Source organism: Dipodomys ordii, unplaced genomic scaffold, assembly GCF_000151885.1.
Source record: "Dipodomys ordii isolate 6190 unplaced genomic scaffold, Dord_2.0 Scaffold158, whole genome shotgun sequence".
In the NCBI taxonomy this organism is placed as follows: domain Eukaryota; kingdom Metazoa; phylum Chordata; class Mammalia; order Rodentia; family Heteromyidae; genus Dipodomys; species Dipodomys ordii.
In genome coordinates this window covers 798520-819707 of record NW_012267374.1, presented here as the reverse complement: position 1 = coordinate 819707, position 21188 = coordinate 798520, and the positions used below count along the sequence as shown (strand labels likewise).

General features: G+C 42.4%; 1 protein-coding gene across 1 annotated transcript in view; it reads right to left on the bottom strand.

Moving 5' to 3' along the window:
* The window catches only part of Nt5e (5'-nucleotidase, ecto (CD73)), a 61984-nt gene that overhangs the window by 16732 nt on the left and 24064 nt on the right, over window positions 1-21188 (bottom strand). The window contains exons 2-3 of the mRNA XM_013032878.1: window positions 20598-20820; window positions 18280-18468 (exon numbers count right to left, since the gene is read on the bottom strand). Of these exons, the coding sequence (XP_012888332.1) occupies window positions 18280-18468; window positions 20598-20820 (412 nt within the window). The remainder of the gene's footprint in view (window positions 1-18279; window positions 18469-20597; window positions 20821-21188) is intronic.

The following is a 21188-nucleotide window of genomic DNA, read 5'->3' as shown; positions in this document are numbered from 1 at the left end:
TCCAGCCATGTCTTATCTCCATAGAGAATAATGACATAGTTTGGGCTCTTTGGAACCAGAGACTATGAAATCGATCCCCATAGACTCACTACTGTTTTTCTGTCATCTCTGTCTATGTTTGTTTATGATTAGGTATGAACTCCTGTTAGGTGTTTACAGAGGTCCAGAAAACTTCAGCACATGCTGGTTACACACAGGTACCAATCCTAAGAGCGGACCTTGAGTCAGACTCTGTGCTGTATTGCATTTAGTTTTCTAAACTTCCCATGTGGCAGGCCTTATTATTAACCACGCTTTGTTTATTGTTTATTTATTTATTGCTGGTCTTGCGCTTGAACTCAGCCTGGGTGATGTCCCTTGGTTCCTTTTTTGCTCAAGGCTAGCTCTCTATCACCTAAGCCACAGCACCATTTCCAGTTTATTCTGTGATTAATTGGACAGAAGAGTCTCATGGACATTGCTGCCTGGGCTGGCTTCAAACTGCGATCCTCAGATCTCAGCCTCCTCAGTACCTAGGATTATAGGTGTGAACCACTGGTACCTGGCCTTAACTATAAATAAGAAGACTGGACAGGGTACTGGTGGCACACATCTGAAATCTTAGCTACCCAGGAGGCTGAGAATCATGGTTTAAAGCCAGCCTGGGCAGCAAGCTGTGGGAAGCAGAGCTGTGGCTCAAGTGGTAGAGAGCTAGCCTTGAGCAAAAGAAGCTCAGGACAGTGCCCAGGCCCTGAGTTCATGCCTCAGAACCGGAAAAAGAGAAAAGAAAAGAAAAGAAAAAAAGAAAAAATGCCAAGCTAGTATGTGAGGCTCTGAGTTCAGGTCCCAGTGCTGGACACACACACACACCAAGCAGACAAGGAAAATGAAAAGACTACCTGTAAAATGCAAAATACTCAAGGTCTCACAATGACATGCGATGGGGAACTGGTTGAAAACCAGAGCTGTGAGACAGAGTCTTATTTTCTGCCTACCACCCAGTGACTCCTTACCATGTGCGATTCTCATAAAGTCCATAAGCTGGTTGTCAAAGCCCCTCACAAAGTTAAATGCAAACTCATAATTTGTGCCAAGCTATTTCTGCTCTTGTCTCTTCACCAGCCTTGCCATGCTCCTGTGCTAAGGGCGGCTCCTTTGAGCACAATAACCACAGGGTAATTGCAAACCAGCACTTCATAAGTAAGAGACAGCTGCTTCCAACTTTAAAGTCCCATTTTCATGCTTCTTCTGGAGGAAAAGCAAAAGTCTGAGACCTTTTATTTTTACTGAAATCCAGTGAGAGCCTTGTTCCATCTCCACATGCAGTAATACAGATTGACAAGCAGACAATCCAAGACAGCGGGAAGACAGATGTGCTGCACAGTAGCAGGAAAGATGAATTCACGGTCCCTATTCTGGTCCGTGTTTCTCCTTTGGACCCTGCTAGAGCCTGCTCTTCACTTCAGCTGACCAGGTAGTTAGGGCAGCCCCCACCCCAGCTTCTAATTTCCTCTTCTGAGTGCAGAGGTTTGGGCAGAGGCAGTTCCACAAATGTCCACTAGGTGGCGAACATCCTATGCAGGAGAAAAAGCACTGATAGTTTGCCTAAGTCAGTAGTAAGTAGTCTAGCAGTTTCCTGTAAACTTCCAGAGAATGGCAAGCCGTACTTTCTTTTTTCTTTTTTTGTGCCAGTCCTGGGTTTGAACTCATGACATGGGTTCTGTTCCTGAGCCTTTTTCGCTCAAGGCTAGCATGCTACAACTTGAAGCAGAGCTCCACTTCTAGCTTTTTGGTGGTTAATTGTAGATAAGAGTCTCACAGATTTTCCTGCCAGTGCAGGCTTCAAACTGCTTTCCTCAGATCTCTGCTTCCTGAGTAGCTAGGATTACAGGCATAAGCTACCAACCCCATTATTATTATTATGTTATTATTATTATGCTTATCGTAGAAATAGCTGAGCTTGAATAGAAAATAAAGTTAGGGAAGTGGCACTGTGGTTCAAGAGGTAGAGCTTGCCTTGAGATGAAGAGCTCAGGGACAGTGCTCAGGCCCAGAGTTCAAGCCCAAGACCAAAACCAAAAAAAAAAAAAAAGGACACTGACAATCGAGTCAATTGTCAATCAGCATATACTCTAAAAATAGGAGTACACAGCAAACAAGAGCACTTAACAAATTCAGACAGAATTTGTTCAGACAGAGCAATTCCCAGATCAGAAAGGCCTTAAGCTGGGCATCAGTGGTTCATGCCTATAATCCTAGGTACTCAGAGGCTAAGATATGAGGATCATGGTTCAAAGCTAGCCTGGACAAGAAAGTTTGTGAGACTCTTATCTCCAACCACCAACAAACAAGAAGTGGAGCTACTAGCTACCCTTGAGCACAAAAGGTCAGGGACAGTGCTGGGATCCTGAGTTCAAGCCCCAGAACCAACACCAAAAAAAGATGGAAGGAAGGAAGGAAGGGAAGAAAGAGAAAGAAAAAAAGAAAGAAAGAAAAAAGACGAAAAGCCTGTTGCTCCTTTACTAGAATAAAAATATCTCATTTGCATCTTAAATGAACTGAATCAGGAGCCGGAGGTGGTTTCTGATGTGGCTGAGGCAATAGCTGGTCTTGTTCAGCTAATCCCTGCCTGCCTCTCTGGTGACTGAGCCCTCTCTGCTCTCGGCCCTCCCCTTCCATTTGGCAATTCCAGAAAAAACCACGGGGAGGGAGGGCAACCCAAGACTTCACATTTTCCACACCACTCTTTGCTACTCAGCCGAAGATTCTTATGCTCAAAATATTGCCTCCACATTAGCCACATCTTTGTCTTTAGAAACCAGATTCATCATCTGGACAGGATAGAAACTGTCCATCTTTCTGTTCCAGTCACCTAGCCAGGAACCAAACCTGATGAGCATGGTGCTGTGGGTTGATATGGTATTGGGAAACCCAGGATTCTTAGTGCCAGGAGGGTACCTGAGGAATTCTTCTAAAGCACTCTTCTCAGAGCCAAGGAATTGGTGATTCCAAGTACATGTCTGGACAGCTGTCCTCCTGGGTCACATGGTAACATGCATGCCAATGAGTGGGCCTTGGTGGCTTTCCACTGGCTGAGTGTGTTAAGGTAGCCTATCTGAAGATTTTTTTTTTTCCTTGCTGGTCCTGGAACTTAAACTTAGGGTCTTGGTCCTAAGCTTTTTTTTTTTTTTTCCCCTTCAAGGCTAGCAGTCTACAAGTTGAGCAAAAGCTCCACTTCCAGCCTTTTTTTTTTTTTGTCAGTCATGGGGCCTGAACTTTGAACCTGGGTGCTGTCCCTGAGTTCTTCAGCTCTGGGCTAGCACTCTACCACTTGAGCCACAGTGCCACTTCTGTTTTTTTCTGCTTATGTGGTACTGAGGAATTGAACCCAGGGCCTCATGCATGCAAGGCAAGCACTCTACCACTGAGCCACCTTCCCAGCCCCACTTCTAGCCTTTTTGATAGCTAACTGGATATGAGTCTTGGACTTCCCTGCCATGGCTGGCTTTGCCTTCATATCTCAGCCTCCTGAATAGCAGGCATGACCCACTGGTGCTGGCCTGAGAATTGTTAGACAGATGGGGGGGAAAAAGTGGCAGACATCACATGGGTCAGATACCATGTGGCCGACCATGATGCCTTGGGCTCCTGCTCAAATGTTTCTTCTTCCCACAATGCCCAAGGTGCCTGGTCAGCCAATGAAAAGAACTGGGAATGTGCAGGCATCAAGAACTCAGCACAAAGCCTAGGGAAGGCAGTATCAGAGGAACCCCATGCTAGGATTCATTAGGCTTCATAGTGGAGTCCCTTTCCAAATAGTCTCTACATTCATGGTTTTCCTTTCACTTTCAAATAAGTTTCCTCTGTTTACCTTCACCACTTCCGGCCTTTCATTCTCTAGTGGGCAGAGGCAATCTGTACTCTTAGATGGCATTAAGTCTGAGAACGTCAATGTGAGATCCTTAAAGACTGGTAACTATTCTGGGCCTGGTGGCACCTGTTTATGTAGCATGATCAAGACCACCTTAGAAATGCAATGGATCATAGAAAGAAAAGAAATGCACTGGGAGATGATAAATTATACAGGTCTCTTGGTGTTCACACTGTGAGTCCAAAGGAAGATATTCTGAAGAGAGGATCACAAAGGTTTGATAGCTTTGTGGCATTTGATCATATCAAATAACATTTATCAAAATGAACTCCAAGAAATAGAAGATTTTTTTTCTCACTGGTGTTTTTGTTTTATTTTCCTTTTGTCTTGCTTGTTTGTCTTTGGGAGGGTATGGAGACACAGAAATGAAGGGACAAAAGGTGAACAAATGCAGCAGTGGTACTCACTAAATACGAAGTTGAAGAATACCACTTGTGGGTGAGGATGTGAGGGGAAAATGGGGAGAGAGCAAGGGAAGGGGTGACATTGTTCAAAAAGAAATGTACTCATCACTTGACTATGTAACTGTAACTCCTCTGTACATCACCTCTATAATAACAATTAAAATATATAGGGCTGAGAATGTGGCTTAGTGGTAGAGAGCTTGCCTAGGATGCATGAAGCCCTGGGTGTGATGTCTCAGTACCACATAAACAGAAAAGGTTGGAAGTGGTGCTGTGGCTCAAGTGGTAAAGTGCTAGCCTTGATCAAAAGAAGCTCAGGGACAGTGCTGAGGCTCTGAGTTCAAGCCCCAGGACTGGCAAAAAAAATACACACACACACACACACACACACACACACACACACACACACACACAAGACCACATTAGGCTACATTGCTAGACCCTGTATCAAACTCTCCTTCTCGGGCCGAGTCTGGCTAGCTCCACTTCAATCTGGTCTTTTGATTTGTAGAGAAGCATTTAGCCTCTTGGCCTAATTTTGTTTCCTAAATTTAAGTTTTTATTAGTGGTTTAAATCAATAGTGGTTTAACTCTCTTTCTCTCTCTTTCTTTTCTTCCTTCCTTCCTTCCTTCCTTTCTTCCTTCCTTCCCCTCTTTCCTTCCCTTCCTTTCTCCTTCTTTCCCTCCTTTCTTCCTCCATCTCTCTCTCCCTTCCTCCCTATTCTTTCAACTATGGGGATCTTTTATACACAGAGATCCAGTATCAAGTAGATCCAGCCATCAAGATGAAAGTCCAGTGACTCAAATAGGTTAAGGGCACTGTGGAGGCCAGAGCCCAGTTTTCTAGTCCCTGCTACTCAGGGTAAGGGTGGAGACTGCTGGCCTTGATGGCCTTGGCCCAGCCACTCACGACGTCTCATTGGCCCTGGCTGCCACTTCTGCTATGCCTTATCTAGGAGTGGCTAGGAAAAGGGAGGGGATCCTCTTTCTTATCAACATGGCTCACTCAGGAGCATCCAGCAACGGTAGGAGTGAGTCACTCTCATCAATCGTTTCTGTTCTAAATCATGCTTCACATACTGCCCTAGTCACTGAGAATTCAAGGGCCTAGGTACTACTTCCTACCTGTGCCCACACGGAATTACTATACTTCGTACATCTTCCTATGTACTGCACCCATTCTTTTTCTTACCCTTTCAGTGACAAATGGGAGCTGGTAAAGGGATTAGATAAGCATTGTCAGGTAGTGCCCAAAGAAGATAGAAGACCCAAACTTCTCATGAAATCTAAGCAAGCAAGCTCCTATGCCTGCCTGTCTCCTTGCTTGCCTCACTGAGGAAAGCAGGAAGACGTGTTGACTAGGGAGAATTCAGCATCCATGTGTCCCTCATCCAGACATTACCTACAGAACTCCAGTGTGGGCCAGTGATTTCTAGTTTGACTGTTCAACAGGGCAAGGCCTGTGGTGTTTGCTACATCTTTATGAGGCCAGGAGAGAACCCCATTTCTTTCTTTGATTTTTTTCTCTTTCTCTCTTTCTCTCTCTCCCTCTCTTCCTTCCTTCCTTCCTTTCTTCTTTTCTTCCTTTCTTCCTTTTTTTCTTGCCAATCCTGGGGCTCAAACTCAGGGCCTAGGCACTGTCGCTGAGCCTCTCTATGCTCAAGGCTAGCACTCCACCATGTGAACCACAGCAGACTTCCTGCTTTTTCTGTGTATGTAGTACTGAGGAATCAAACCCAGGGCTTCATGCATGCTAGGCAAGCACTCTACCACCAAGCCACCTTCCCAGCCCACCCGTTTCTTTTCTTACTAGAACCTGGCATTCTCCTGGGTGAGTATGATTCTAGATTCCAGATTTCCTATTCATGTTTTACATTCTACATCAAGTGTCTACCAAACGGAGGAAAACACTTAAAAATCACAACAACACAGATATCCTCTAGTTCTATCATTATAGCTTATTAAAATGCAGAGAGCAAGAGAAAGGGGCAGAAAATGATCGGTTTTCATTTTGGGGTGCTTATGTGGCTCTATTTACTAGGAACACTTCTCAGAAGCAATAACTATGAGATTTAAAAGGAGGCCAATAGGACCAATAGGCCAATAGGTGATATCCCTGTGATACACACATGCACATATGTGTGTGTGTGTGTATATATATATATATATGTATACACACACTCACACACACACATGTGTGTATATAACATATTATATGTGTATATATATGTGTATATAACATATTATTATAGGAAATAAGCATCGAGCTGAAGGTATTCCCAGAGTGGTCTTCGATGGTGTTAAATGCTGGGTTGGTCACTCAGGGCTGAATCCTAGCAGTCACTAAGGACAGCCCGGGGCGGGGAGGGGAGGGGAAGTGAGGGAATGTGGCACACACTCTTCCCAGGAGCCCTTCCTTGGGCAATAAGGCAGGAGCCCTGGCTCCGTATCCTGGGAAGTACTTGGAGACTCATACCAACCAGTAGTCCCAAGTTCTCAACCATAAATGTTTCTAGTCCTGGGGGAAATGGGTAAACTGAGGTGAGAGGATTGGGTGAAGCACAGCCATGGTGTTTGGGCTAAACCACTGCATCCTTGTTTTCTTGTCTTTTTAAGGTCAGAAGCTACAACTGTTCATGAATTCAGCTCAGATTCTTAAATCTCAGAGCCCACTGGGGCTGGGAAGGTGGCTCAGTGGTAGAGTGCTTGCCTAGCATGCGTGAGGCCCTGGATTCGATTCCTTAGCACCACATAAGCAGAAAAAGCTGGGAGTGGCTCTGTGGCACAAGTGGTAGAGTACTAGCTTTGAGCTGAAGAGCTGAGGGACAGCGCCCAGGCCCAGAGTTCAGGCCCCACGACCAACCCTGCGCCCCTGCCCCTGCAGAAAAATCTCAGAGACAATTAAAAAGAAAACACAAAAATATAGCAAAGTAAACGTAGCTATTCTTTGGGTTTTTGCGGGAGGGGGTTGTGTATAAGTGTGCCATACATACACAAAGGAAAAATGCTGAAGCTTAGAGTGGTTTAGAATCTTGCCTTAGTTCAGACAGTCAGTGGTGACTAAGCTGGGGAGCAAACCAGGTGAGTAAGAGCTCAAAGCCCTGTGTGTATGTGTGAGCCAAGACCCAAGAAAGTCAATAAATGAGATCCTTAGCTTTTTCACTCCAGGCTAGCCTTTACTTGAGCCACACCTCTATTTCTGTTTTTGTTTTCTTAGTTTTTTTTGCTAGTTAATTGGAGATGAAAGTCTCATGGACTTTTGTGTGTAAGCTGCCTTTGAACTACAATCCTAAGATCTCAGACTCCCAAGCAACTAGGTGTGAGCCACGGGTGCCTGACAAGGATTGATTTTTGTACCTATTCAGGACTAAGTGATACAAACTCTTTGCTGTAGGCACTTCCTGTTTGACACTGAGTCAGATGACTCAGAGCAGGCCTTGTTCTTACAGGTCTTCACTCAGTCCACATAGTTGAGTCTTGTCTAAGTGTAAGCCCAGACCTGTGCACTCAACAACCAGGGAGCTAGGCCACAACACCACCTGAGGAGCTAGGATTAGAAGTGTGAGCCACTGGTGCCTGGCTTAGGTTAAAATTTAAGATTGATGGTTAAGTATATGGGATTTAGAGAGCTTTATTGTAAAAATGAAATTGGCCTTGCAAAATAGTTGGCAAAGAAGAAACAAATATTCATAAGACCCATCCTCTTTGAAATCATATATATTAAACATATATATGTATGAGTAGTTTGAGGAGGGAGTTGGGGGCAAAATATATTTGAGGGAAAAAAACCATTTGTTTAGTGAATCTAATATTAGTTGGAATTCTCCAAAGTGGGTAGAGAATTGGCCTATTTGTCTTTTCCTTATTATATCCTAAGGCCACAATTCCCTCATGTATTACCATGCTTAATCCCTACAGCGCATTTTGGAGGTAGCTCCTCTGAAGTCACCATTTATAAAAGAAAACATAAAATGCAAAAAGCTGAAGTTCAGAGTGGCTTAGTAACTTGCCTAAGGTCAACCAGCCAGCAGTGACTGAGCCAAGGAACAAACCAAGTTAACCAAAACAATCACAAGGCATGTCCTAGGAAGCAAAAACTCACTTCTGGTGGAGTAATTAGTGTCTGGTGAAGAAAGAGGGCTCAGGATTTCCCAGCAGTTGGTTATCAGCCTTCCTTGCAAAGGATCTTCCTTTGCAATTTTGGTTTTGGTTAGTCTCAGTTTATCTTGGAAAGCAATGTAGCCCACACTGATGTGTGTGATTTAGCCACTAAGTCACACACAAGTCTGCACGCTTAAGCTTTTTCCCATTAGAGGCTGGGTCTGGGTCTGAGTCAGGACTGGGCATTTATAAATGACTTGAGAAGGTAAGTGAGTGTGTGTGGGGGGGTGGGGGGAGAAAGGGGGCAAGTTAGCCCATGCTTACCCCACTCAAAACCTCACCGGGAAATCGTCTTTGGGGCCACACCTCTGCCCCTTGGCTGATTCTCCCATTTACTCAGTAAACCAGGATGTCAGCAGTCCTTATCAACCACTCTGATGGCCAAGGGCATATTCTTTGTTGGAGGATGTTTCCCTGTCCTGTGAATGTGGACAACAGATTGTTTTCTTGCTCTCCTAGTCCTCATTATCTAAACTACCAGGCTATGAATTAAAGGAGAGTGGAACAATGTTTTCAAACAACAATTGAGTCCTTTTCTTTCTTTCTTCACTTATCCCAGTGCAACTGGGACACGTTCAAAGAAGGTATAATTGATAATTACACTGCAACTTTCCAAACAAAATACTGCTCTTTAAATAACTGAACATTTAAATTCCATATTCAACAATGTAAGCCTAGCCAGGTGCCAGTGGCTCATGCCTGAAATCCCAGCTACTTAGAAGGCTGAGATCTGATGATCTCATGATCATGGTTCAAAGCCAGCCCAAGGTAGAAATGTCTGTAAGACTCTCCAATTCAGCAGCAAAAAGCCAAAAAAAAATGGATCTGTGGCTCAAGTGGCAGAGTGCCAGCTTGGAGTAAAAAAGCTAGTGCCTAGTTCAAGCCCCAGTACTGGTACAAAACCAACCAACCAATGAACCAAATATGTTCCTAAATTCAGAAGCAATCTTAATAAAAATGAGGTAATTAATTAAAAAGAACGTTGATAAGTCAAAGAATGTTTTAGCCAGGCTTATACCTGTAATCCTAGCCACTCAGGAGGCTGAGACCTAAGGATTGCAATTCAAAGCCAGTGGGGCAGAATAAGGTCCTGTAAGACTCTAAAAAAACCACTTAAAACCCAGAAATGGTGCGGTGGCTCAAAGTGGTAGAGCACTAGCCTTGAGAGCTCAGGGGCAGCACTCAGGCCATGAGTTCAAGCCCTATGAACAACAACAAAAACTGTTTTAAAGGAGCAACATGGGGTAGCATTTTATCCAGCCAAAGCTGCTGAAGTAGAGGGCTCAAGAGACCTTGAGTGAGAGTATATTAGACTTGCCAGAAAACCACACAGATATACAGGTACAAAGAACACAGAAAAGGTTTATTGCCAGCAAAGTGTCTGGCAAGACCCCTTCTTCTGAAAGAGAAGTGCTGGCTATTGTCTCAGGTGACCATTTTATAACCTGAAGGTTTGGGAGATTCTTGGTGCCTTATATGGTTATAGTTGCCCCAAAGGAGTACCATCCCAGGTGACCTATATGACCTGTGAGGTTCAGGGGATCTTGCTGTCTTATATAGCTATAGCTACTCCAAAGAAGAGCTCTCTCAAGGTTAAAGGGGGGTGGAGGCTAATTATTTACTACCTCCACAAAACGGGCCTAGTGTTGCCTAGGGAAAGAGCATGCTAAGCTATGAGAGAGGAGGCTATTGGGCTAACACCTTGTAAGAGGCAACTTAAAAGATGCTTTGAGGGGCTGGGAAGGTGGCTCAGTGGTAGAGCACTTGCCTTGCATGCCTGAGGCCCTGGGTTCAATTCCTCAGCACCACATAAGCAGAAAAAAACAGAAGTGGCACTGTGGCTCAAGTGGTAGAGTGCTAGCCTGGAGCTGAAGAGCTGAGGGACAGCGCCCAGGTCCAGAGTTCAGGCCCCACGAGCGGACCTCCCTCCCCCCACAAAAAGATGCTTTGAATGGGTACTATGAATTAAGTAAAACTTCCAGAACTGTTGGTGTACATTCATCTGAGCCATTATCCGCTGCCCTCCATTTGCAATCATCTTGTTTGCAGAAAAAGAAAGAAGGTTCAGATAGATAACCATCTTATGTGGAAGGCACCCTGCCCCTCAAACAAGGACCTATCATCTCTTACCATCTTAAAACAATCATCCAAATCAAGAGACCATCTTGTTCCTGTTCTGTTAAGTAAGAAACTTTTCTAGAAACCCTCTAAGGTCTAAACTAATGGTCAACCAGGCCAAGATTTAGGATTTTTTTTAAACTATACCTGCTCTGGTCCCAATTCTCCCTATTTAACCTGAAGCCAACATCTGTACCTTAGAAGACAGCTGAAGATGTAGTGAAGTGCTTCCTGCCCATGGTTGCGATGCAATAGATCTCTTTCTGCCCTTCACCATATCCTTTTATTTGGCATATGGAGGCAAGTGTCTGGACCTAACTTGGGTCTCCTGGACTTTGGATCTGGGGGTCTAAGATCCTGGTTTTAACCTGAGGCTTCACTCATGCTGAAGGCCAGCTCTAATAAAACACAGATTGGGAAAGCTCTAGGAATAACAGAAAGTCTGGATGAGAGCTGGGGAGTAGGGTCTTAGGGTGATCTGAGGATGATCGAGACTCAGCTCTTGGCTAGAAGTGACATTGCTGAAATGGAGTGGAGGTGACAGTCAATGGGGAGAGGTGATGAAGGCACAATGAACTCTGAGCACTGGATCAATCGTTCCCACAGACACCCTGCTGGATGCAGACCAGAGCTGGAGCAAAGAAGACAGGAACATAGTCTATGTGGAATGGCGCCTGGGGGCCATCATGGAAGTGGAAAAGGGGAGCCTCTGAGGATGAAGGGGGTCATTAAGGTCTCTTCAGGAGCCTAGGGAAATTGTAGGCTGTTCTATCAGAAAAATGTATTTCCTCAAATTCATAAATCAGGCTCTACCTATGGAAGAGGCACAGAATTTATAATAATAACCCTTAAATGCAGATACAGAAATGGGTGTCTCATCCTACCTAAGGCCACAGGCTCACCAGACTGATGTGCCAAACCAAAACTTCAGTTAAAAATCCTGGAAGGAAAACAGGAGGTATCTTTGGAGTCTTTTCAAGAATTAGAGAGAGCCAGGTACTGGTGGCTCATGCTTGTAATTCTAGCTACCCAGGAGAGATCTGAGGATTGTGGTTTGATGCCATCTGGGGAAAAGTCCATAAGTTTTTTTTTTTTTTAGCTCTAATAAGCTACCGAAAAAAGCTGGAAGTTGAGCAGTGGCTTCATGTGCTAGCCTTGAGCAGGGCCCAAGTCCTGAGCTAAAACCTTAGAAATGGCAGAAGAAGAAGAAGAAGAAGAAGAAGAAGAAGAAGAAGAAGAAGAAGAAGAAGAAGAAGAAGAAGAAGAAGAAGAAGAAGAAGAAGAAGAAGGAGGAAGAAGAAAGAAGAAGGAAGAAGAAGAAAGAAGAAGAAGGAGGAGGAAGAAGAAGAAGAAGGAAGAAGAAGAAGAAGAAGAAGAAGAAGAAGAAGAAGAAGAAGAAGAAGAAGAAGAAGAAGAAGAAGAAGAAGAAGGAAGAAGGAAGAAGAAGAAGAAGAAGAAGGAGGAAGAAGAAAGAAGAAGGAAGAAGAAGAAAGAAGAAGAAGGAGGAGGAGGAGGAGGAAGAGGAGGAGGAGAGGAGGAGAAGAGGAGAAGAAGAGGAAGAGAATGAGGAGGAGGAGGAGGAGGAGGAGGAGAAGAGGAAGAGAATGAGGAGGAGGAGAAAGAAGAAGAAGAAAGTTAGAAAGAGTGCAGAGGCCCCTGACATATTTGCTGCAGATCCCAACCTGCCATCACTTTATTCTCTTTTCTGTGAGGGCAATAATGTGATTTTTCCTTTGTGATTCTAGGCTTTAACTCCTTTAGAGAAAACATTATAAAAAAAGCATTATTAAAAAGCATTTCCTTTAGAAAAGCACACACACATACAGGAATTTATTATTAACTAATCATGTGGAGCAGATTTATATTTTTAATTTCATGCTAACTCCATAAAATGATTTGGTGTTTATTTTAAAGGCTGAAAAAATTTACATAGATAAGTAGGCCCCCAGCCCTTAGAGTGTCCTATAATTACCTTTAATTATTAAGTTCATTTCTCAAAACAACTGCCAAAATAGCTTTTCATGTGCAAGTTTAGCCTTGGTAAGCTATTATGAAATGTGAAGTAAATGAGTGAGACTTAGTATGCTTTTCTAAAGACAGTGTAATTATCTCTTGCCAGATTTACAGATAACCAAACTGTGACCATATCCTCAACGATTTCTTTCATCCTGTGTTGTAAAACTTCTTTGGTTGGGACAATAATGGGACCAAGAGTAATTACAGTTAATAGGAAGCCACCACTGACACTTTTTTTGCAGGCCAAACTGTGAGCTAAATAAACCTCTTTTATTTGTAAACTACTCAGCTTTAACTACTTTGTGATGGCAATGGCAACACTAAAAAAAAAAGACTAAAACAAAGGGCATTTATATACATCCATCCATTACCTATATTAAGTTATAAATTTATTTATTTACTTATTTTTGTGCTGGTACTTGGAGCCTGAATTCGGACCTGGGCACTGAGTTTAGCTTTTTTGATCAAGGCTGGAATTCTGCCACTTGAGCCACAGGTGCTCCTCTAGCTTTCTGGTGGTTAATTAGAGATAAGACTCTCATGATCTTTCCTGAGTGGGCTGCCTTCAAATTGTGAGCCTCGGATTTCAGCCTCCTGAGTAGCTGGATTACAGGTATGAGCTACCAAAGTCTGGAAAACTAATTTTGGAAGATGGGCAGAAGTGGAAGGGAGAGAGAAGATGGCAGAGAAGAGAGACTGTTGGACAGTAATCTAGGTGTCAGGGAAGGGAAAGACTGTGTGGTGTGTCAAAAAGAATGACTGGATCCTCTGAGAACCAGATTTGATAGGCCAGTGGTACAGCACTTAGCCAAGAGGATGACCTATGGTTCAGACAGTCTGGATACAGTCTCCTCCCTACCACGCTGCACCTATGGACTATGAGCAGGTTATTTGATGTCATGAAACCTCCATGTCACCTCGGCTCTACCCCTCAGGTTGAGGCATGACTGTGTGCACCTGCTGTTTGTCGGTAGGAGCGGCTCAGGAGAGAATAAATATTTGTGTTATTGCCCTTATTCTACAGAAAGGGGACTCAAGCACACAAATGATTCCACTATTGACTCGTGGTAGGGTCAGAAGGACCACATAGCTTTACTTGTGCTGGTGCTGACTGCTGATTGTCCTGATTTTGGCTCTCTCTGTGAATTTAATGCTCTCAGAGTTGCTATAAGGCTCTCAGATGTTGGATTACACCATGACCAACAATAATAAATTCAACTCATCATGTATCTTCCTCTTCCTCATTACATTCATTTGTTGGTTGTATGTGCCAGGGCCATTCTCACCATCTTATATACATCTTTTTCCCCCCCTATGAAATGATATTTATTCTCAAGATGAAGCAAGATGAATGCCTAATCTATTTTAGTCTACTCTGTTAAAAAATTTAAAAAGTCTACTGGTTAGTGCCTACCAGATTCATTTTACAATCACTAATGAGTTTAACCTAAGTTTGAAATCATTCTTTAACTTGTAACCACCCATGGCTAAAATACCTGTGAGAGAATTTGATTAGTACACATTAATACTGGCATTATTTTCTTGGGTGAAAGAACAGCTTTGTGAGTCACAACGTTGAGCAACATTTTTTTTACCACTGAGCAATGTACATAGAGCAGGATGTAGCTATTTGCAATTTACATAGGGTTCTCACAGCCACCATCTCACTAACTTTCACAATGCCATACTTTGAAAGAGAGCATCCCTGTTTTGGAGCTAAGCTAACAGGTTTAGAAAGGTTAAGCGACCCACTCAAGATCATTCAAGTGAATGGAGAATGACAACTTCTGACTCAATGTTGCCTTTCCCTTTTTTTATTTCCATTTTCTCTTTCTTTCTTTTGGGAGGACAATGGAGTTTTGAACTCAGGGCTTTGTGCTTGGTAGGTCAGCACTCTAGCATTTGAAGCCTACTTCCAGCCTCTTTTTTTTCTTTTTCCTCTTTTTTTTGTATGTTTTCTAATTGTAAAAATATTATACAGAGGGGTTACAGTTACATGAGTAAGGTAATGAGTACATTTCCTATCCAGCATTGTTGCCTCCTCCTTTGCTTTTACCCTACCATCCCTTCCCTCCCACCTCCCCAACTCTTCCCTCTCTTTCCCCCATGCCTCCGCAAGTTGTAAAGTTCGTTTTCAACATAGTGTCTTGTATATCTCATTGTTACAATGGGTCAACCTTATTTTAGCATTTTGTTATTTCCCTTCCCCTCCCCAAATTACAAAAATGTATATACAAGATGCAGGACACTGACATCAAATACAGTGAAAACAGGAGTTATACCATGGGGGAAGAACATACAAGAAAAACAAAAAAAATCACATAGTGCATTTTAAATATGTTAAAAACAATAGCAAGAAAGAAAAAACCATTTGTGTCCCTATCTTGGGATTCACTTCACTAAATATCTTATCTGGTCATATGTATATAGCTATTGACCTTTTCTGCTTGTCCTAGACATATACTAGTTATTGCAAATAAGGGAAACCTAGGACCTATGTTTTTTGGGGCTTGGCTTACTTCACTTAATATAATTTTTCCAATTCTTTCCATTTTCGAACAAATGGGGCAATGTCATTCTTCCTGGAGGCATAGAGTTCCATTATATAAATATTCCACATTTTCTTGATCCATTCATCTACTGAGGGGCATTTTCTTTTCTTTTTATAAGTTGTATCCCGTTTTCCAATTGTAAAGATAAAAGCTCAAAAGTGCTATGAAGATGCAGAAAATGAAAAGTGGATCTCTGGTTGTCACTATGCACTAATATCAATTCAAAATGGATCAAAGTCAGATCCAAAACTACTGCAAGAGAGAGTAGGAGAAACATGAGAACATACACATATAGGTAGAAACTTGTTGTAAAGAGTCCCAGATACACAACAGATAGGAAAGTGACTTGACAAATATGACTACATCAAAATAAAAAGTTTCTACATAGCTAAGGACATAGTTATTAAACTAGAAAGACAGCTAATACCAGCAATATACCAGACTAAGGCCTAATAGGCAATATATACAAGGAACTCAGAAAACTAACCCCTCCCAAACCTAACAAACCAATCACTAAATGGGCAAGGGAGTTAAGGAGAAACTTCTCAGATGAAGAGGTGAGAATGACAAAGAAACGTGTGAGAAAATGCTCATCATCCCTGGCCATAAAGTAAATGCAAATCTGAACAACAACATTCTTCTCACCCCAGGCAGATTGTCAACATTGCTAATTCAAACAACAACAAAAGCTGGTGGGGGGTGGGGGGAAAAAGGAAACTTACTGCACTGTGAGTGGAAATGTAAACTAGTACAACCACTCTGGATAGCTATCTGGATGACAGGAAACATAAACCTTCCCATCTACCCAGACATATAACTCCATGGCATCTACCCTGAACTTCATGAACCAGGATATGATGAAGACACCTTAACATCCACATTCACTGCTGCACTATTCACAAAGGATAAGGAAACAACCCAGATGCCCCACAATAGATGAGTGGATCCCAAAAATGTGCTACCTATACACAGTGGAATTTCACACAGTCATTAGAAGGAATAAAATAATGTCATTTGCAAGGAAATGGATGGACCTACAACAAATCATGTTAAGTGAGGTAAGCCAAGCTCAGAGAAATAAATGGTGAGTGTTCTCTCTGGCACGTGGAAATTAGATCTAAAATACACTTGGAATATGATAAATTATACAGGATTTTAGATTCTCAACACAGTAAGACCAAAAGAGGATAATCATGAGAGAAACACGAAGGTGCAAAGCCTCAGTGCCTCTTCATATTTATATAAAATAATACACATACTGAAGCAAACTCCAAAATATGGAAACAAGAGACCTCTTTCTTTCTTTTTTAGTTTTTGATGATTCTATCTTCTTTACCTTATGTATGGTGTATTCACATGTGTATATCTTCAGGAGGGTCGGGGGGCAGGGAGCACAGAACTCAAGGGAAAAAGGGTGCAAAAGTGTAGCAGTGGAGCTCATTGGACACTGATGAAAGTCTATATCACTTATGTGTGGAGATAGGATGGAAGGACTGGGAGAGAATGAAGGAACAGAAGACACTGTACGAAAGGAAATGCACTCTTTACCTGACCATGTAATTGTAATCCCCCTGTATATCACCGCTATAATAACAATAAAGTAAATTAATTTTTTAAAAAGTACTATGAGGGCTGAGAATGTGGCTTAGTGGTAGAGTGTTTGCTAGCATGCATGAAGCAGTGGGTTCAATTCCTCAGTGCCACATAAACAGAAAAAGCCAGAGGTGGCACTGTGGCTCAAGTGTAGAGTACTAGTCTTGAGCAAAAAAGAAGTTCAGAGACAGTGTCCAGGCCCTGAGTTCAAGCCCCAGGACTGGCAAAAAAAAAGTGCTATGAAGAAAATAAAAAAATTATTTTCTGAGCTGACATTGGTGGCTCATGCCTGTAATCCTAGTTACTCAGGAGGCTGAGATCTGAGGATCGCGGTTCAAAGCCAGCCCAGGAAGGAAACTCCCTGAGACTCTTATCTCCAATAAAACCACTCAGAAAACTGGAAGTGGCGCTGTGGCTCAAGTGGTAGAATGCTTGCCTTGAGCTGAGGGATAGCACCCAGGCCCAGAGTTCAAGCCCTGGGACAAAAAAAAAAAAAATCACTTTCTTAGTGAAGATTGCTTTTTAACATTTCTGGATATTCCCTATTACTTAGCGTAACTTTGTTTTATAAAAACATGCCATCTGGTGGCTCATGCTTGTAATTCTAGCTACTCAGGAGGCTGAGATCTGAGGAGTATGGTTTGACGCCAGCCTGGGCAGAAAAGTCCCTGAGACTCTTATTTCTAATAAATACTCAGAAGAAGCCAGAATTGGTTTTGTGGCTCTAGTGGTAGAGCTCTAGCCTTGAGTAAAAGAAGCTCAGAGACACTGCCCAGACCCTGAGTTCAAGCCCCATAACTGGCAAAACAACAATGACAATAACAACAAACAAACAAAAAACCCACAAATAGTCTTCTAAGTCTAAGAAATTCTTCTAAAGCTAAGTAATTCCAGCTTCTACTATGTGTGTAAGCTACAGATCAAATCCTGTCACCTTAAGTTGGGTGACAGAGGCTCATGTCTGTAATCCCAGCTCCTCAGGAGGCTGAGATATGAGGATCCAAGTTTAAAGCCAGCCTAGGCAAGAAAGTTGGTGACACTTTTATTTCCAACTATCAAAAACCAGGAAGCGGAGTTGTGACTCCAGTGGTAGAGCACCATAGTACCATGAATGGAAAAGGCTAGAAAAGGCCCTGAGTACCAGCCCCAGTACTGGCAGAAAATACAACCAAAAGGTCCTATTATCTTGAACTTTGATAACCCTATTCACATTATTTTATGTTTAAAGTTCTTTTTTAATATGACATGCTGCTTTTCAATATGAACCTGTCATGAACAAACTTGATTAGGGCTTAGTAATCTTTTTCATTTTGTATATGTATTCCAGATATAAGTGGAACCGTCTTATAAGATTAAAATCAATAAGTTCTTAGTAATGTCTCTACGTAAGATTACAGTCATTCCCATTCAGTATGAATGACATAGATACAAACTGTAACATTTGGTAGCACTGGCAATTACAGCAGGAGAGACCATGTAACCTCTGTGCACATCCGGGCTGGTGTCATTGTCTGGAAGCAATTACCTGTGTAAAGAAATGTGTTGGAGTGTCCTCCCACCACGATGTCCACGCCTTTCACTTTCTGCGCGATGAGTTTATCCATTTCAAAACCAGAATGTCCCAGTGCGATAATTTTATTCACATTTAGAGTTTTTAGCTTATCTACTTCAGGTTGCAATGCAGTGATTTCATCTTCAAACACCAAGCTTGGGCCTAAGGTACAAAATAAGTAAAATGACAGGAGCATTAATTTTGTTATATCACTTATCAGCATAATAAACACCTTATTAGAGCTCTTCAAATACATCAAAAATACATCACAATACAAAATCCTTACAAAGTCAAAAAGAATTTAAATCATTTACTTAATATTGAATTAGTTGAAGACTGTAGGTAACTTCCTTCCTTCTTTCTTTCCTTCCTTCCTTCCTTCTTTCCTTCCTTCTTTCTTTCCTTCCTTCCTTCCTTCCTTCCTTCCCTCCTTGTCTTCCTTCCTTCCTTCCCTCCTTGTCTTCCTTCCTTCCTTCTTTCCTGGCTAGAACTCAGGGCTTCTTACTCTTGCTTTGCTTTTTTCATTCAAAGCTGGTGCTCTACCACTGAGTCACACTCAACTTCCTGCTTTGTGCTGGTTAGCTGGAGGATAAGAGTCTCTTGGAAGGGCTGGGAATGTAGCTTAGTGGTACAATGCTTCCCTAGCATGCATGAAACCCTGGGTTTGATTCTTCAGTATCACATAATCAGAAAAAGCTGGAAGTGGCACTGTGGCTCAAGTGGTAGAGTTCTAGCCTTGAACAAAAGAAGCTCAGGGATAATGCCCAGGCCCTGAGTTCAAACCCCAGGATTGGCAAAAAAAAAGTCTCTTGTGTTTGTTTGCCTGGGCTGGCTTCAATCATGATCTGCAACTCTCAGCCTCCTCAGTAGCTAAGATTACAGGCACCAGTGCCTGGTTAGATTGCAGTTAACATTTTGCTTCGACTCAATTCCAAACTATAAGACTTCAGACATGGCTTGTTTTTGTCTCTTTTTATATTTAGACTTCCATAATACTCCTGCAGAAAAAGCCTCAGCTTATATGCATGATGTGCAAACAGCACTACCAACTTCAAAGCTTTGTTTGGACACTTGGGACAATCATTCTTCCAACCTAATATTTCCAGCAAGCAGGGAGTGGAACTGTGGCTTAAATGGTAGAGTATCAGCCTTGAGTGAAAAAAGCCCAGCAAGAGTGTGAGGTCTTGAGTTGAAGCCCTAGGACCAGCACACAAAACAAGAACAAAAATAAGACTGTCAGCAAGCAGACCTTGGATGATGGGCTTAACAAATATTATAGCTTCAACGGTCAGGAAAGTGATAGAAACGCCACTTGGAAGCCACACAGCCTCTGCCACAGAGCAAACAGTCCTCTTTCACCTTAACTCCCTTGGGCTAATTTCTGAGAACCCGCACAAAAGATGAAAATGACAAAAACAAGCAAGCAAACCAACCACCCACCCAAACATACAAAACCCTTATAGATCACTTTTAAAATGCAAGAGCCTACAAATTCCGGTTTGAAAATTCTCTTTCCAAAAAGCAGCAAGGCTGTTAAAAACACACAGTGCCTAGCCTATAGGCAGGCTTTCAGGGGAACAAATGAGTGAAGAGGAGACTCTCCTCTTAGTCAGGTGAGAAAGAAGACAAAATTTCAGAGAAATTAAGGACAAAGGAGTGTATTCTCCTAATATATCAGAAAAACCCACGGGTTGGAAAGATGAGATGAGCCTGGGACTCACACCCAGATCGCACGTCTAATTCTAGCTACTCAAAAGGCTGAGATCTGGGGATCCTAGTTCAAAGCCAGCCTGGGCAGACAAATCTGAAAAGCATCTTCAATTTACCAACAGGAAGTGGTGAAAATGCATGGATGGCTCAACTGGTAGAACACCAGCCTTGAGTGGAAACAAACAAGCAAGTGTGCTATATTCAAGAATTTTATTACCTAGCTGTAATGAATTAAATGCTGGAAGTACGTGTTATACAGACCATAAAGACTGGAACAATTGGACTAAGTTAGGGGCTGATATGTACAGGAACAGACTGAAATGGGCTACACCTCTAGTTTGAATGCACTGAATTAAAACATACTGTTTATGTCAACAAAGAAATTCACTGAGCATAGAGGTAAAGTCTTTAAGTAGTAAGTTAGAACAGCACAGAATCTATCAGATTGGTTTTTATCAGTGTCGTGCTACGTACACCATTTCCCTAGCTGTCTCTTTTACCTAAGACCATAAAAATAATGCCAAACCCTGACCTAATGAATTTATTTTCAAGTCATGAATGCTATAAAAAGCAAAATATACCTGGATTAGAGAGAGAAGGAGTTTCATTTGAGGTATATCCTACAATTCCCACAGCTTCTCCACCAAGATAAAGAATCTTGTATGGCAAATATAGTCCAGATATTTGAGATGCTAGTGACCCCTTTGCCTTAATATTTGCACTCAGAATCGGGAAGTTGGCCTTTTTGAGGAGTGGATCGATCAGCCCTTCTACACCATTATCAAATTCATGGTTTCCCAGTGCCTGGATAAAAGGAAAAAGAGAAAAAAAGAATTAGGCACCCTGGAATTGCCAGTAAAAGCATACTTTAAAGATAGTTCAGTAACTCAGTAGCTCCTGAAACTGGCTGGGCTCTATGAGACAGACCCCAAGGCCTGGTGTCCAAATCTCCAGATATTTGATCATGAAACACTGGGGGTTGGACCCTGGGCCAGTCAGATCACAGGCTGCCCACCTAGTGAAGATGTCAACAGAGTGCACAGGCACTATCTCATCATCCTCAGATCCAAGCAAGCTTCAATCTGCCTTTAATTAGCTCTGCTCAGACGTTCAAATTCTGTTTTCTCTTATAAACCCACATTCCAGAGCTAATCATCTAAACTACCAACTGC